At 44.2% G+C, this 18,168-nt stretch overlaps 1 protein-coding gene across 3 annotated transcripts in view; it reads left to right on the top strand.

Moving 5' to 3' along the window:
- Positions 1–17,412, top strand: part of CHN2 (chimerin 2) — a 282,816-nt gene extending 265,404 nt beyond the window's left edge. For 2 of the 3 annotated variants that reach the window (XM_040644133.1, XM_040644134.1), the window contains exons 9-13: positions 3,579–3,752; positions 7,786–7,863; positions 10,723–10,860; positions 12,505–12,610; positions 15,613–17,412. In XM_040644133.1, coding sequence (XP_040500067.1) covers positions 3,579–3,752; positions 7,786–7,863; positions 10,723–10,860; positions 12,505–12,610; positions 15,613–15,784 — 668 coding nt within the window. In that variant the 3' untranslated portion in view covers positions 15,785–17,412. The remainder of the gene's footprint in view (positions 1–3,578; positions 3,753–7,785; positions 7,864–10,722; positions 10,861–12,504; positions 12,611–15,612) is intronic. The other variant, XM_040644135.1, reaches the window with a different exon arrangement.
- The last annotated feature ends 756 nt before the right edge of the window (positions 17,413–18,168 follow it).

Below are 18,168 nucleotides of genomic sequence, written 5' to 3'. Positions count from 1 at the left end.
TGGAATGAAAAGGAATATCATGTTTATTCAAGAAAAGAAAAAAATCCAAGCAAGTACATTTCCTTATGCTCCTACCTGCCACCCAAAAGAGGCAACAGTCCTTAAAAGAAAAACAAATTGATTCCAATGGAATGGCAAAGATAGAAAAACCATGTTTCTTTCCCACCCCCACTTTACTACAAAAGGCAAGGCATGAAAATAGAAAAACTGGTGACCCTTTGCCACACATCAGGCATTGAGCTAAGCACTTTCTATCCACCATGCCAGTGAGTCTCACCAACAGACCTTAGAGAGATGCAATTATTCTCCCCACCGAACAGATGAAGAAACTGAGGCTTGAAAGGAGTCGTTAATCACCCTTGGCCACGTAGTAAGTGGCGGAAAATTGATTCAGCTCCAGAACCCATGCTCAGAATTTTTCTGCTATCAGATTAGCTGTGCAACTAAAGACCTTGATCGGTATCACATATTTTCTACGCACTTTGAAACTTAGGTGTTTTTCCACCTAGAACTGGATGCCCACGCCCAGTGCTGACAGCACATAACACATCTTATTAAAATACAGCTAACAAAGGAGCAAAGAATTGCCAAACTAATGTGTAACTGGGCTTCCTAATTCATCTCGCCGCACTTTTTCTGGCAAGCAGTGCTGGCCAGAAGCAAGAGTGGCCTCCTGCGGTATACTGATTGGGTTTCCACCAACACCATGACTGATTCCTTCCTTTGCCAGGGTATGATTTTTTAAAATAATTCTTAGGAAGCATTTAAAATAAAATAAGCTAATGACACTACGTTAAGATAATCTGCTGCCCATTTTGGCTCACGGGACTGTGGGACCTTACATCCTTTCTCTGCTTGGAAGGGGCTGCCTTAGTTTCTACTGTGTAGACACAGCAATCACCAGTGGTAGTACCCAGATGGGTCAAGTAGTGCTTGTGTGTGTGGTTTAACACTACCTGCCCCCATCACAGACTCATGAGACAAGCAGCAAACAGGCTCAGAGGCAGCCTCTCCAGGAATGTTCCGGATACCCCCATTAACACAAAAGACCTACTCACCTGGGAGTTACAGAGCATCTCACGGCCCAGCCACTGAGTAAAGCGGTGGACTATCTGAATCACCCAGTGGTCATTAATTCACTGTCCAGATTATACCTGCCAGAAATATCCTAACTGCTGGTATTATCCAATTGGAGTAGCAAATCGGGCCAAAGTCAATATTATGAAAACAAAACTCAGGAATTTGGATTAGCTGTGAATAGCAACCTTCTCTGGGATAAAAAGGGTTTTGGTTTTTTCTGAGTTTTTTTTAGTAAAACATACTCTGAGGTTATAATGTTACTATTCTCCAGTGGCCACTGTTTGGCCTCACATCTCCTTTGAGCGGCAGGGAAATTGAAACCTGATCATTAACGGTTAGGAATAACCGTCACTGCCTCTCAACCCTCTATGTTTTACATATTTTAACTATTTTTTAAATGAACTAGACTTTATTTTATAGCATATGGAATTGTAGTAGTTTGCAAATACTGAATATTTTTATATATTATAAAAATCTTAATTTTAATAAAATGTCAGTATTTAACTCTGCAGAAACACACTGTCACTTCAGATCTTAAAATGAAGTTTATAAGGACATTTGAAACAGAATTGTCACATAATCCAGCAATTCCACTTCTGGGTCTGTACCCAAAAGAACTGAAAGCAAGCACTCAGACAGATATTTGCACACCGTGTTTATAACAGCATTATTCACAACAGCCAAGAGGTAGAAGCAACCCGAGTGTCCATCAATAGATAAACAAAATGTGGTATGTCTCAATACCGTGGAATATCATCCAGCCTTAAAAAGGAAGGAAATCCTGTCATATCCTGTAGTATCAATGAACCTTAAGGACATCATGCTAAGCGAAATAAGCCAGTCACAAAGGGACAAATGCTAATGATTCCACTTATATGAAGTATATACAGTAGTCAAATTCATAGAAGTAGAAAGTAGAATGTGGGTGCCAGGGGCCGGGGGCGGGGGGGAGGTTTTGGAAGACGAAGGTTCTGGAGATGGATGGTGGTGACAGTTGCACTTAGAAATGGTTAAAATGGTAAATTTTATGTTTTGTATACTTGATCACAACTTTAAAAATTGTTTTAAATGAAGTTTATAAAAACATAATAAAACTTACTAATGAAATAATAAGAATAGCTGGCCAGGTATCCTTACATTTTCTCACATATGTGCTGTTTCTTTTATTTAACTTGCATGTAGTGTTCACCGCATTTCAGAGTTTACACAGATTAATTTAGTTGATCCTTATGATTATCCTAGGAGTAGATGCTGTTATCATCCTTATTTTATAAAAGAGGATCCAAACAAGAAAACAAACCAGTTCTGTTTAGTTCAGTTTGCCCAAATCTACAACTACAAATTGATCCATCAAAATACTATTTACTTGAGCTTTATTGAATTTCTCATGTTCATAAAGCCAAGATGATTTAGACCTGGCTTTTTTCTTTGGAAGGAGGGAAGACAGAGAATTCAGCCTAAAAATTACATGAAAATCATGTAATGATTTTCAAAAATCATTTTTTGATAATTTTATACAAGTTTGGATTTTCTCAAATTGTTGGTGTGGTTAAGTGCTTTTTTGTTAGACAGCTGATTACAATTGTCATTAATATATGTGTGTAAAATATATATGTTTTGAATAGAAAGCACCAACTTTGAACAACTTCAGCATTAAATTTTTATTTTTCCAGAATGTAGCCTTGTTATTGTTAGAGAAATTCTGTCTGCAGATACCAACTGCTAACAAGGCTTTTAATGTGTTCATTGAACTTAAACGTACCTTTTTAGCTTTGGATCTTGATATGAGTTTTATAAATAATTATTCAATCATCACATTACATGGCATTGTTCGAAATTGTAAATTCTCAGGTACTCCTGCCAGTATCTAGTTAGACATTATTTTCACTCACAGGTGTCAAAATAAGGAGAGTAGAAAGAACATTGTCCCACCCAAAGTGCCCAACAAGGGGAGGGTACTAGGAACTATGGGCAACTCTCCAGGAAAAGGAAAAAAGATGCCGATGGTCATGGGTCCCTTAGACCAAAGATTAAAGATTCCTACAGAGAGAGTAATCATGTCTTGCTCAAAAGGAGAATCCAGGACTTTATAAAAACAACCTAGCAAAAGTCCTAGGTACCCTTCATGAGCCAAGACTAGCTCTGGGAATCCAAACTCAAACACCTACACGTGGACCCAAAGGTTCCAAGTCCCAAAAGAGAAAAAAAACCATACAAACAACCTAGCGAATCACCAAAACTATCTCAGTGAAATGTTCTGTTCTTATGGTCCAGCAACAGAAAAGGCTAAATGAGAAAAATGGAATTATTCAAGTTTTGTGAGTAAAGATGGCTTTCATACTCAGCTTGTGGAGAGTGTTACCTCTAAATGGGATAGATATTCCAGAAAGATACAGCAACCCTTTGGGAGCTTTCAGTTTTATTTTTGGTGACATATAATTTGGGCTGGGCTTTGACAAAAGGGCCGGGCAGGGCTAATGTGGCTTCTTTGTTTACAGACTGTGGATTGAACGTACACAAACAGTGTTCCAAGCACGTTCCCAATGACTGTCAGCCTGATCTCAAGAGGATCAAGAAGGTGTACTGTTGTGACCTCACGACACTCGTAAAGGCTCACAACACTCAGAGACCCATGGTGGTAGACATATGCATACGGGAAATTGAAGCAAGAGGTTTGGAAAAGACTCTTTGTTACAGTGATTTCATTTTTATCATTTGTTTTTACTGTTGTCAGGGAAACTTTCTTATAATTGTTAAATGGACTCTCTCTCCACTATTGAGGTTGGGGAAATAGTCTGACCCAGCGCGCGCGCACACACACACACACACACACACACACACACAAGCCATATCCAGCCAACTACATCAGTTTCTGTTTTGTACCTAAACCTTGCACGTATGCATCCAGTTCATGTTTGCTAAGCATTTATTATGTGCTACACATTGAGGATATAAAAGTCACAGTTCTTACCTTCCAGAAATTCATACCATAGCATGCAGAATCAGAGGGGTGAATAAATAAATGTTAGGGGTGTGTGTATTCAAGACACCATGGAGTCACAGAGGAAGACGTTTCAATGTTCTTTGAGGACAATTCAGGAAGGGTTTATGGCAGAGATGACGTTTGAATTGAGCCTTAAAAAGTGATCCCATTAAATAAGGTAAAGACACTGTTGATCAACACGTACATTCTCTACCGCAGAGAAATTCACTGCTAATATTGGTTCTGTTTGTTTCAAAGGAGAGTTAAAAGAGTAAAAGATCTATGCAATGAAAAACCAAGAAGGCGCAGAAGAGGGGCGTCTGCGTGGCTCGGTCCATTGAGCAGCCGACTCTTGATTTCAGCTCAGGTCATGACGTTGGGGACGTTGGAGCCCTGCATCAGGCTCCGCTCAGGAGGGAGTCTGCTTGAGATTCTCTCTCTCCCTCTCCCACTGCCCCTCTCCACCCATGCGCTCTCTCTCTCAAGTAAATAACTAAATCATTTTTTAAAAGATGTATTTATTCACTTGAGAGAGAGCGAGCAAGCAGTGGAACGGGCAGAGGGAGAGAAAGAATCCTGAAGCAGACTCCGTGCCAAGCGTGGAGCCCGACGCCGGGCTCTGTCCCAGGAGCTTGAGACCATGACCTGAGGCGAAATCAAGAGTTGGCAGCTCAACCAACTGAGCCACTCAGGAGCCCCAATAAATGAATATTTAAATAAAAGAAGAAGAAGGCATAGTAAATAGAAACGTTTCTATGAGAAGTTTCTTCATTGTAGACTTGAGTCACCTTCCTTTTATGTCTGCTTTGTTTGGCTACACTGCAGTATCACAACGTTCAGTGGTGTGGATTGAGTCTGGCTGGGGAGAATTCGGATTGCTGGGTATAGCTTGGATCATTGGGCCACGTGGGTACTCTGCTACCGTTGGTATCCGTTACTGTGTCCAAACTGGCGTAATATGCTCTACAGCTATTTATGCATTGCTAACTATTTCATTCTTTCCAAAACAAAACAAAAGAGGGCATTATAAGCTTGTTATCCCAAGCCTTTTAGAGATAGGAAATCATTCCCTTTTCCCTGCAGGATGAAAACTAGAGCTATTCTGTTCCCTTGAGACTTGCTGATTTCATCTCAAATTGCAAAGTGCCTGCTGCCTTTTGATCGCTGTGCCTGTCCGAGCTTAGTGGGTGCTTTGGGATCTGGTGAAGGTCTTGCTGTAGGGCCTGAGCTGGGTCAGAGTTGAGAAGGGGGTGCCCTGACTCTGGATGAGTAGCTGGGAATAGTATCCCTGGCTCCTGTTGTTTAGAGGGCTCTGCAATTTGGGGTCAGATCATCAGCCCCTCGGGGGCCTCAACTCAGGACCTCAGCTTCGCTGGAGAAGCTGGGACCGTCCCCTGGTGAGCCTCATCAGAGGCGACTGATAACTCAGGCAAAGTTAGCACCGTGGCTGATGTCTGCTGTGGTCCGTGGGGAGCGCAGCGCAAAGCATGCTTAGTGCAAGAGCTAGAACAGCGCAGACCGGGGATTTGTGCCGGGGAGTCCGAGCAAAGGGATTAGAGCGGCGGTGTTAGCATCCTGCACATGCGAGCAGACTCAGAGAATGGGCTGGAAGAAATTCACATGACTCCCACCCCCAGCTTCATTTTCACCTCTGCCAAAGTCTTACCTCATCTTCCATCCCTGGTAAATTCCTTCTTGTTCTGCAAAGGCTCTTTCATGGCCATTCGCTTCTGCATGATGTGGCAGAACGAAAAGATCACGGACTTGGAGTTAGACTCCCAGCCCGGTCTCACACTCGCTGTGGCGTGACCTTGGCCAAGATACCTGCTCCATCTGAATATGTTTCTTCACCCATAAAGTGAACGGAACCAGTCATAACGTGCCTGCGAGGGTTAAAATGAGCTGGTCCATATACATGACCTAGCACGGGACCCAACATATGGGACTCAACCTATGTTGTTCCTTTTGCCTTTTCTTGGAATGACCACCTATCCTAACTCTACCTCCAAACGTGTCTGTGTGCCCCCTGACTTCGCCCATATGTTTCAGTGCTGTCACAGAGACCCCGAACAACAGTGTCTCCAATAGACAGAAATCGATTTTTCTCTCCAGTAACGGTCCAGACCCTGGGAGCAGTCTAGGGCCAGGTGAGCAGCTCCCCAGGGGCAGGAACCCAGGCCCTGCAACTTGTCGTTCTGCCATCCTCGAGAGCTGCCTTCGTCTGCATGGTCCCAGCTGGTTACCACCCTCTCCTCTGCATTCCAACCAAGGGCAGAAAGCCGTGCTCTTTCTCTTCACATCCACAACCCCGGCACGGTACACATCCCTTCTGCCCTCTTCACATTAGCCAGAATTTACTGGCCATGGCTATGGACGTTGTTCTGCAAATAGAAGGTTCCATTGCAGCCGAGGAAGGGGAGAGCTGATATTGCAAGGACAGCCGGAAGCCTCTGCTACTCTGGCCAACTCCAGTCCATCCTTCATGACTTCCTCCAAAGATAGCTCTTCAGAAAGATCTGCCCCCAACAGCCAGGCAGGGTTAGTGTTCACCGTACTGCTCCCTCAGGCCGCTGCATCCTCGCCTGTGTTGTGTGCTGGTCACGACCAGAGTGAGGCAAGCTCATGTGTACCACCCACTAAAAGAGCATGACTCCAGGTCTCCTTGGGTGGGCTGACCCAGTTGATCAGTATTGGCAGCCTGGGCAACTGTACTGAGATGAGTTCTGAGACTGAGTGGGGCTCGATGGGAAACAGAGCTGAAGTCGTGAAGAAGGTGTCTGACAGTCCCGGGAGGAAGGGCAGCAGGATTTATGCGGTGCAATTGTTGTCTCTGAGGCAGACCTTTACATATGGCAGATAGCATATACGTGGTCCATGTTTCCCAAATGAAGAACAGGAAAGTATGTTATCACTTGCTTGACAAGAGTACCCTGCCCCCACTGTACCAGCACCTTGTTCGCTCGTTTTGCTGTAGCTAGAGTTCGATAGCAGCTCGTTTCTGACTTGCAAGGTCTGAAATCTGACCCTCTGTCCCTTCTGATGCTTTTGGGACCGGGCGAGGCCTTAGGACATATCTTAACAAATCAGTGAGATCTAGGAGCAGAAACCACATCTCTTTCTGGCTCAAATATACAGGGATCAAGTTTCCAGAATCATCACTAAAATTTTATTTTTCTTTTATCTGTATCATTTATTTGAAACTATAACCATTAAATCAATCCTATTTAGTTAAACATTGAACATATTATCCTATTTATGATTAAAGATAAAAGGCTGTAAAATTTAGATTGTTTCAATAAAATCAGGATAATACGCAAGCATCCACGTACGTGTGTGTTCCTAGCGCTGCACGCGGTGTGGCACTTGGGTTAAGATGATGCTGGGGAGCAAGCGTGTTCCTGCCTGAAGCAGCGAAGTCCCATCCAGCAGTCTGATGAACAAGGAAGCAGGAGACTGTGGTCAATGAGAATCTTAAACAGGGGCTCACTTTGCAAAGCCAGGCAGGAAGAAGACCGGATCCCTGAGGTCGCTACTGCGGCACAAGCAAATGAAGACAGACTTGCCTGGAAACTGAGACAGACAGGTCCGGCTTCTGACATGAGCATGCGTAATATACAAGAACAGTGTATTTGTTCATTTCCTGATGGCACACAATGTAAATATGAAATTAGAGTCCCTTGTAGATGTTTCAGGAAGCTCAAGTCTGTCTCTTTTTTCAACAGGATTGAAGTCGGAAGGCCTTTACAGAGTCTCTGGGTTCACTGAACACATCGAAGATGTCAAAATGGCATTTGACAGAGGTGGGCTTGTGCACAGTTTTTTATAATATTTTTTTAAAGATTTTATTTATTTATTTGACAGAGATAGAGACAGCCAGCGAGAGAGGGAACACAGCAGGGGGAGTGGGAGAGGAAGAAGCAGGCTCATAGCAGAGGAGCCTGATGTGGGGCTCGATCCCATAACGCCGGGATCACGCCCTGAGCCGAAGGCAGACGCTTAACCGCTGTGCCACCAGGCGCCCCCTATAATATTTTTTTATTATGTTAGTCACCATATGCATTTTTTTATAATGATTTTTTATTATGTTATGTTAGTCACCATCATTGGCTTTTGATGTCGTGCTCCATGATTCATTGTTTGCGTATAACACCCAGTGCTCCATGCAATACGTGCCCTCCTTACTACCCATCACCGGCCTATCCCAGTCCCCCACCCCCCTACCCTCTGAAGCCCTCAGTTTGTTTCCCAGAGTCCAGTGAACCACGAGAGACTATGGGCTTGTGCTCTTTTGAAGGCCAGATGACCTATTCTTAGCACCCTTTCTCTTGGACCCGGATTTTATTCATAGTGGGGATGGGTTTCAGAGCTACTGAGAGCTGTTCCTCAGGAAGCCAAAGAATAATGGTTTACAAGTCATATAGTTCTCTGTCTTTCTGGGGGAGGTGTTCCCTTAAAAGTTGTGGACAAGTGATCACATGGGGAAGTGAGTTTAAAACACTTCTTGAATGGGCAGCCAGCATTTGGTGCCATTATGGGGTTCTTGATTTGGTTGCCCAACATTGATGGTCGGTCCGCATGGCCCCAGGGGTCCTTCTACACCCCACCTGAGGATCTCAGTGACTCTTTTCCTTTCCCCAGAACTCCAAAGAAGAGAGCATAGGATGGTATGCCCAGAGCTGAAACAGGGGAAGCCAGTGGAGGTTTAGGACACGACTCCTTTTGTTATTTATAACTGTGACAAATGCTCTCTAGGCCCTACTATCTCTTAGGTCAAAGAACTCAGGAGTTCGTTAAAAGTACAGATCACCAGGGCCAACCCTGGGGACTCATTCAGAAGGCTAAGTAAGCCCAGAATCTGTATTTCTTTATTTTTATTCAATTTATTTAAACAAAAAACAGTTCACCCATTTTTCCCACCCCTCACTGCTTGTCTCCTGCAACCACCAACCTGTTCTCTGTGTCTATGAGCTTGATTTTGTTTTGTTTTATTTTTCGATTCTGTGTATAAGTACAAGAGATCATACGGTATTTGTCTTTCTCTGACTTATTTCATTTAGCATAATTCCTCAAGATCCATCCGTGTTGCCACAAATGACAAGATTTCACTCTTTCTTATGGCTGCATAACATTCCATCATATATATACCACATCTTCTCTATATTCATCCATCAGTGGACAATTAGGTTGCTTCCATGTCTTGGCTTTTGTGACTAATGCTACAGTGAACATGGGGGTGCACATATCTTTCCGAATTAGTGTTTCTATTCTATATTTCTGTTGAACAGTCCAAATAATTGCAGTCAAGCCCATCAAGGGAGAGAGCCCCTAGCCTACTAGGTAGAACCTTCACTCTGCAAACAGTAGACAAGGTCTCTGATGATCTGGCCACCCTGTCTTTTCAGGCTCATGGTCAGTTCCTCTGCCCTGTGCACTTTATGCCCCAGCTATACTGAAATACACCTCACCTGTTTTCGTAAACAAGTTCTTGGCTCACAGTGTTCTGTCCAGCTAGCACAGGTTCGCATCTCTGCCTGGCAAACACTTACCTATTAATCAGGTGTCACTCAAGTCTTTCCTCTTCCATGAATCCTCCCTGAGCACCCCAAGCTGACCTAAGAGTCCCGTTGTCCTTTCCTGTGTCCGCTCCCCCCAAGCATGTTTTCACGTCTCCAGCCTAGCAAGCTTCCCATTTCCTCGTAACTGTGGAGTTGCGTGCCTGACTCCCAGTCTGCCTAGAGAGACTGGAAGGGAGGATGGCTCTTCTTGTTTGATTCACCAGGGCCCAGCAGAGCCTGGCACATGGTGGGGTGTCAGTAGATACTTGTTAAATATGTAAATAACGGGAGCGGATGACCCATCTGCTGCACGCACTGTTCGTACGCCAGCTTTTTTTTATCCTCAGAACGAGATTTGCTGGGACATTTGTTCTTTCTTTCAAGTCTCTATGTAAAAGAAAATGCTAATCATCTCGATATGATTGAAACTTTCTTATCCAAAAAATATATAGTCTGTGACAGTTAAATTGGACTGATTTTTACTAACGGTAAAACAAAAAGTCAAAAAATGTCTTCAGAATGATTGCAAACATGGTTAGACTATAACATTACCCATACATGAGGGAAGATCAGAGTTTCCCAGATTAAAGTCCTAAAGACAGAAGAGAAAGAACCAAGATAAGAGAAACGTCAGTGAGCCCGTGAGAGACGATAGAAACTGAAGACATTCAGCAATTATGATGTGTTGTGACCTCCAAATCCAAAGAACGCTGGTGCAGCTATATAAAAGCTTGATTTTTTTTTTTATTATTTCAGATGAAACTGTTATTCTCTTATGAATGTTTGTGTCTAGAATAGGAATTACTATGCTAAGTTTCTGTCTAGCAAATTACCACACGCTGGGCCCAAAGAACTACAATAAGTCGATTTCACTACCTTTTTGGCCGCGCTTACCCTCAGACCCAAAATCCCTCCCCCCAAACTTCGTTTGGTTTCTTCCTGCACAGCGGTATTATCACAAGTGAGAGTAGTCGCTGGGACTTGTACAGGCACATGGCAGTCACTGCTGGATCTTTTTTTTTTTTCTTTCTGGGCATGCTTTAACTTGGCGAAATAGAAATTCCTAATTCCTAATTAGGAACTGGATCACTGATTATTTTTCAGATGGTGAAAAGGCGGATATATCTGCCAACATGTACCCAGACATAAACATCATCACTGGAGCCCTTAAACTATACTTCAGAGACTTACCCATTCCTGTCATCACCTATGACACCTATCCCAAATTTATCGAAGCAGCGAGTAAGTATTGAGAACAAACCTTTTATGTGGACCAAATTGTGGAGTAGAATGCTCTTAGCTTCAAGGGAATTAAAACTCAAGACCGTTTAAACTATTCCATGATCCCTCGCTTTGCCAAGTGAGGGTACAGCGGTACAGTTCCTAGAAAGTCAGGCCTCGTTCACCAGCTGAGCTGACCCAGTACGAAGCCACCGGCCACTCGGCTGAGCCACCGCCACTCAGCTGAAGCTGGGCGCCAGGCAGTTTTCTGTCCCCTTCGTCCCTTCTCAGCTGGGAACCGGCCCAGTCGGGGCTACTCTGCTGTATGTCGAAAGCAAAAATGTTTCTGTAGTCAGCAATCAGCTGTTCTTCAATGAGGACTGTATAGCTCCTTTCATCCATTAAGCACACTCTCACTGCCAATGGATTAAAGTTAGACCCCAAGATTTGCCCAGTGATGTTGTTCAAAGTTGATAATACCGTGTCGAGTACGAGACCAGGACCTCTCAAGAATATCCACCTACCCGATGAGGCAAATATCATAATCCCATTTCACAGAGCAGGAAGGCTAGTGTCCGAGAGCTGAGCTCCCAGGGCCAGGAACCAAACATCATCCTCGTTGGTCTTCCTTCAGCCCATGGTTGCTCATTAGTGTTTGGCACTTGGGTTGACTGCGGCCAGCAGGCAGGACTATGTTGGGGTGGGAGATCGGGGGCAGGGAGTGGGAAGTGGTGCTGCACTTTGCCCGGGAACATAGTAAGGAAGGGGAGAGTAGCTGCTGGAATGCATGACATAGAAATCAAACACACTTTGAGGAATTTCTTATGAAAAATATCTTTAAAGGTAAGTATAATAATAAGGTGCCTGATGGGGACAAATGTGGGCAGGCGGGGATTTGTACAAGATGCACTTTCCTGATGAACTATGGCCCCACTTCCTGGTAAGAGCATTCTTTCCTGGGTCCTGGTAGTCCTTGGTGGAGAAGGTTCTGGCAGCCAGGTACCCTCCGCCCCAGGAGGAATGGCAGGGGAACTTTCTTTGAATGACTGCCAATACCTATCAGAGCCCAAAAAGCAGAAGCATGCATGTTTCCTCCCTTTGCGAACGTGCCTAGTGTCTAACCCGGACTACACAGTGGGGTTAACCTTGCCAACACTTTGGTGAACAGGGCCATTAATGCGAGTTGTGCCAGTGGGCTCGCGGGCCAGCGGCCTTGTGTCATAGAGTGTATTCAGTCATGGAAGTTCCAAGAAAAGGCTTATCGGACAGCTGTAGGAGAACGCTACCAAGTGTGGTCCAGTTTAAATTAAAGCTCTTGAGAGTGAGATTTCTAGCAAGTCCAGTGTTCAGAAGATGAGCCAAGCCATTTGTGCCACCAGCAAACATCCCCAGGACTGCAGATTCCTGGGGGCAAGGACCATGCCCAGCCTCCTGTCACCCACCCACTGGGTGTTCAATACATGTGTGCTTCCCAACCTCCAGCCCTTCTGGAATAAGTCAGAACACAAATGGACTGATTAGCTTACGTGAAATGTTACGTGAAATTGCATGAACTTATTCGACTTCCCTTCCACCTGTAACCAGCACAAACGAAAGTGCTTGTTACTGCTCTGAAACCTTGAACGTGATGGCACGGCACTAACTCCTTACGTGGGCTCTTCACAGAAATCTCCAACGCAGACGAGCGGCTGGAAGCCGTCCACGACGTGCTGCTGCTGCTGCCCCCGGCGCACTACGAGACCCTGCGCTACCTGATGATCCACCTCAGGAAGTAAGCGGCCCTCCCCGACAGCCTCTGTCCACCCCGTCTGCCCCGCACGGCCCTCCTCCCCAGCCCCCGGGGCGGAGGGACTCCCCTTTCAAGTGAGCTCTGCTGCCGTCGCCCGGCCAGCCCCACTCGTAACTGCTAGAACCCTGAGTCCGTGCCCGAGGTGTGCCACACACTTTCCGCGGCCTGTCTCTGTGAGGCGGGTATGGCTCGGGGCCTCGGGGTACAGATGAGATTGCTGATGTTTAAGGAGGAAAAATAACTGACGTGAAAAGGTAAAGTGAAGCCAGGACTGAAATCTAGGCCGTGGGATCGAGAGCCCACACTCTGCCTTAACCGTTGGTCTACACTGCCTCCGTATCTGCATCTGCCTCCCACGCACGCCCTATACTCTGCGTTCTGTTCTTCCTCTTTCTGCTCATTCTAGTTCCAGGCTCCTGAGCCTGCCTGGCTTCTGCGCAAGCACATTCCCATCCTGACCCCTTGGTTTTCTTGATGGGTTGGTGACCTATCACCAAGTAACAAACTGCCTCCAAAATTGGAGGCTGAAAACAATAAACATTTATTACCTCACAGTCTCTGTGATCAGGAACCCGGGTGTGGCTTAACTGGCTGCCTCTGGTTCAAGGCTCTAATGAGGCTATGGCTGAACTGACGGCCAGGCTGCAATCTCATCTGAGGCTCAACTAGAGAGCGTGTGCTTCCACGCTCACTCACGAGGTGGTTGGCTGGATTCAGTTCCTCAGAGGCTGTGTGACTGGAGGCCTCACTTTCTTGCTGTTTCCTGGGGGCCACCTTCAGCTCCCTGCCCTGCCATGTGGGTCTCCCCATGGGCAGCTCACAAAATGGCGGCTGGCTTCCCTCAGAGCAAGCAAGCAAGAGCACCCAAGGCAAAAGATACAGTCTTTCTGTAACCTGATCTCAGAAGTGACATCCAGTTGCCTTTGCTGAATTCTGTTAGAAGTAGGTCACTAGGTCCAGCCCATACATTAGGGCAAGGGGTCCCACGAGAGTATGAACTACAGGAGGCAGGGATCACTGTGAGCCATCTCCGAGGGTGCCTACGCCTACAGAGGGCTCTGCACTGGGTTGTCTGTGTGACAGCACGTAAGACAGATGGAGATGTTTGGGTATTTACAGGACACTGGGGTCTCTGGTTCCTGACTCTTTTACCCCAACTGTGGATCTCTTTCCTTCACTGTACATATATAATGAGGTCAGTGAGTTGGTCTTTGAGATGTTGGAGGGATCGGGGCATTTCTGTGCACTTCCTCTGTGTTTTTGGAAGACACATAGCAGTGGCCCATTCTTAGATAAAATGAACCAAAAATTGTCTGCACCAACGAATGTACAGATCCATTCAATACGTGAAAGGAAGCAAATTGGGAATACCGTATAAACAGTAGGTATTAAAGTTTTTGTTTTTTACCTTATAAAACATATAAATATTGTTGCTTGATTCATGGTGATCAGAGATGTAATAACATTTAGCTCCGAAGGTTCCATTTGGATTACTCTATTGAATTTAAGAGTATGAGCAATTTTCAGATAAGTAATAGACTATGCATGCCAGGCTGGCTTTTAGTTAGCCATAAATTATTTCTTTAGAAAGAAATTAGTTCTGATTGTTATAGTTTGGAAGGCAAAGTATCATTATTAGGATAAAATGCAGATATGTCCCAGTTGAATCTTCAATGCCAATAATTTAGTATTTTTATCATGGAGGGTTTGCAAACTATCTTGTTTGGCCAGGCATGGTGCCTGACTTAATGGGGAGATGGGAGCAATTTGACAGTGAAGAATGTTCCTCTTTCCTACTTCCTTAGCTTTGCAACATGAAAATAATGCAAGCTGAACTGGCCTTCCTAAAAATACTAAGTGGCCAATCCTCATTCCTCCAAGAGAACAGAAACATAGGGATGGCCTTCCGTGCAGAACCTAACATGTTTTCATCATATTTTGCCCTTCTATGGAGAACCGGTGTCTTTAGCTCTACTACGAACATCCAAAAAACCTCAATTCCTTCCAACAGGAATCCAGGAGACTGTAATGTTATCCCACTAGGAAGGTACTAAGCCAACTCTGGAGTTTGACTTTTATTCTTAAAGGCTTTGCTGTTCTCATCTGGATGTTGAAATGATGATTTTCAATTCCAACAATAATTACTGCTCCAGACCTCATCCTGTGGGAACTAGAAATAATGTCCAACTGCTTTCCTGTTTGGCCACATTCCAGCCATTCCCCTGTCCCATGATAGTGGTCTGGCTATTCCTACGCTCATGGCAGCCCCAGCCTACAGTAACCTTGCTCCTCTGACACTGGCCCTGCCAGCAGCCCGGAGATCTGCCATCAGCTCCCCTGTTAGGAGCATACAGACCAGCAGGAAGCAGCTACGGGGAAGAAAAGACTTCCATACAAGCCTAGGCTGCAATCTGTATGCACTATGGGCCAGCTAAGAATCTGCTGCCCCTTTCAACCCATATCCCCTAATCACATTTCCACATTTATTTAGTAAGAAGGACTGATTTTCTAATTTTAAAGATGTGTCTCTACCAGATTCACTAAGTAATTCACTTCCACTGGCTGAAGGCGATATCAACAATCTAAAAAGGAAAAAAAATCAGAAAGCTACCTTTTTAAAAAAAGATTTATTTCTTTATGTACTTAGAAAGCATGAGAGAGCATGAGCAGGGGGAGAGGCAGAGGGTGAGGGAGGGGACAAGCAGACTCCACTCTGAGTGCTGAGCCCAAAGTGGGGCTCAGTCCCATGATCCTGAGATCATAACCTGAACCAAAATCGAGAGTTGGATGCTTAACTGACTGAGCCATCCAGACGCTCCCCCCCCAAATTACCTTTTTAAAAATACTTTTCTATAATTCTGATTCTCAATCTTCTTTTAAAATGTCCCAAACCAGAGAAATTCTTGGAAGCGTACGTGCATAATCAGTATATAAATTTGTCCGCAAGTCACTGTAACGTCTCTGTGTATGTGTCTGTTTCGCAGGGTGACGATGAATGAAAAGGACAATTTCATGAATGCTGAAAATCTGGGAATTGTGTTTGGGCCCACACTGATGAGGTCCCCTGAGGACAGCACCCTCACCACCCTCCATGATATGCGGTACCAAAAGCTGATTGTGCAGATTTTAATAGAAAATGAAGATGTTTTGTTTTAATCCACCAGGGAAATGAGACGAATGGCCCCAGCCCCATCTAGTTGATAAGGCTAAAGGAATAAAAACACTTCTTACACTTGATTTGTTTTTCAAACAAGTGCCAGAATTTCCTAGACCACAGCAGATTGTCATGTCGGCTACTGTGTCTCATAGACACTCGCCTCCTCCATGTGAGAACAGCAGGGGTGAGAGTGACCGAAGGCCCTGTCTTGGGTCTTTGCTGTGCCTCCTACGTATGTCTGTTTTGCTGGAAGAGTGATTAATCTTTAACTTATTAAAAAAACAAGGTAGATCTTTAAGCTTCAGTCTTATCAGTAATAAAAGGGACTTTAATTCATAGAGGTACTTGATACAGTTATACATTTTCCACTTACAAAAAGAAGACAATTCTATGTTAAATGTTAAATGAAACTTATATTGTAAAATGTATTTTTATTTTAGCTGCAAGAATGATACTTTATTTCAGCAAATAGAACTCAATGCAGTGCATTGATTATGACCCTGTGTACCTTGTCCTGCTTCTTGCTGTGATCCCTGAAAAAGTTTACCATGAATGCAGTATTATCTTGACATACCTCTGTCCTTATCAGTGCTTTGCAATGAAAGTTCACCAGCCACCTGTGTCCCTGCTTTTGATAGGTTTTGCTGTTAAGCACTGGCATTTTGCAGGCGTACGGTATATGTTTATAGCAATCCACAGATTTTCTTTCCATTAAAATTTTGTGAAATCCCAAAGTATGTTTTGGCATTGGTCGGAGTCTTTCCATATCATGTGTGTATATCCCAGAACATGCAGAATGTGGTCATTTTACATAAAGTGATGCAGGAACACTGGTTAAATCTGGGCCATGTAAGAAGTTAGCACTTTCCCTATGTCCTTTTCAGGCCAGCACTCGGAGTTAACCAATTAATGGGAAGTTGTATTGTTGTCACATTTCTGTATTTATGAAAAGTGAATCTGCAGAATAATTACTGATTTTTTTCCGTTTTTGTTTTATAAACAAGCCTATTAAAAGTAAGAATGAATAAGTTTGGTTTTTACAAAGATTTGTTCCTCCTTGATAAAAGTAGCTCTGTATGGATCATAATACCATTTGATCATGATAGTTCCATCTTCTTGGTTATAAATTTACCTTAGCATGAGCTTTTCACAGCAAGATCTCTATATTTTGTAACATAGGTAAAATATTTAAAGCATCAAAAACTGTAAACTTAAAAAAAATTTTTTTTTCTGAAATCCAACTACAATGTCTTTTCCTCTGATTGTCTGAGATGATCCATGTGCTTACTGGCTAGTGTTGTTCTGGAGTGACCAGAAGAGAATTACTGTGTGATGAGTGAGCTGGAAGGAGGAGGGCAGTGCAATTGTCCTGGACGGTTCCAAGGGCTACGCGGCTGGACTCCGTTGGCACACGGGGTGGGGTGGGGGGTCACAATGGTTCTGCTGGGTCCCTATTACTGTTCCTCCCAACTGTACAGATTTGTCTGCTGTAGCTTATGTACTTCTTGATACTGTCAAAAAATTATCTGAAAATGGTTTTATTTTGTGAAGTGAATACTACTTTGTAATTTATGATAGTGTAAACGGAAGGAAAAGCATTAAATGTATTAAATTCTTCTGTCTATCATCTTGGAGTGTGCAAAGAAAATTGGTGTTGGGGAGTGGCGGGGGGGTGGGGCGGGCGGGCTAGGGGGAGAACATTTAAAACACTGTTCCCAGATGGGTTTTGGCAATAGTTTCTATCATCACCAAAACCTGATGAGGAAACAAACATCCCACTGAGTCCCCACCTTGCTGCCCCCTCCCCCAGCTTCCCTCTGGAGAGCCTGCTTGAGATCGGGATTCTAATGCTCCACCTTCACCGACTCTGAGACCTGCTGCATTTAGGTTTTTTTCATTAAAAGATGTAGTGTTTAGAGCAAGTCCCCCCAGGTCATCTGCAGGAGAGCAAAACAAGAGTTTTGGCGCCAGAAAGACTTGAGTTCAAATCCCAGATCTTCCTGTTAGCAGCAGCAGGTGACCTTGGGAATGAGTTTGCTCATCTGGAAAACTGGGGAAAATATTCTGGTTGTGACATCTTAGATAAAATGATGATCTAAAGTAATGAGTTATTTCTTATTATTAAGAGTGATAACTTAGCAGGGGAAAAGACATAACATCGGATAGGAAGGCAGAAGCATGAGAAGAAAAGGGCTTGTCCCAGGTTAAATCCAAGTTCAAGGGTTCTATAATACATACAAGGGTCACCTGACTCCTTTTCTCGAATGTGATTACAGCACCTGATCTCGTCTCCCGTGCTTTAGTCTGAAGCCTGCTCACCCACACCTATCTCCTCCACCATCTGGCAGCCTGACACGGCTCCTTTTACCTGGCTTGAAATTCC

The sequence above is a fragment of the Ursus maritimus genome, unplaced genomic scaffold (genome assembly GCF_017311325.1).
Source record: "Ursus maritimus isolate PB19 unplaced genomic scaffold, ASM1731132v1 scaffold_3, whole genome shotgun sequence".
In the NCBI taxonomy this organism is placed as follows: Eukaryota; Metazoa; Chordata; class Mammalia; order Carnivora; family Ursidae; genus Ursus; species Ursus maritimus.
Note: the sequence above shows the minus strand (reverse complement) of the source record. Positions and strands in the feature narration are given on the sequence as shown.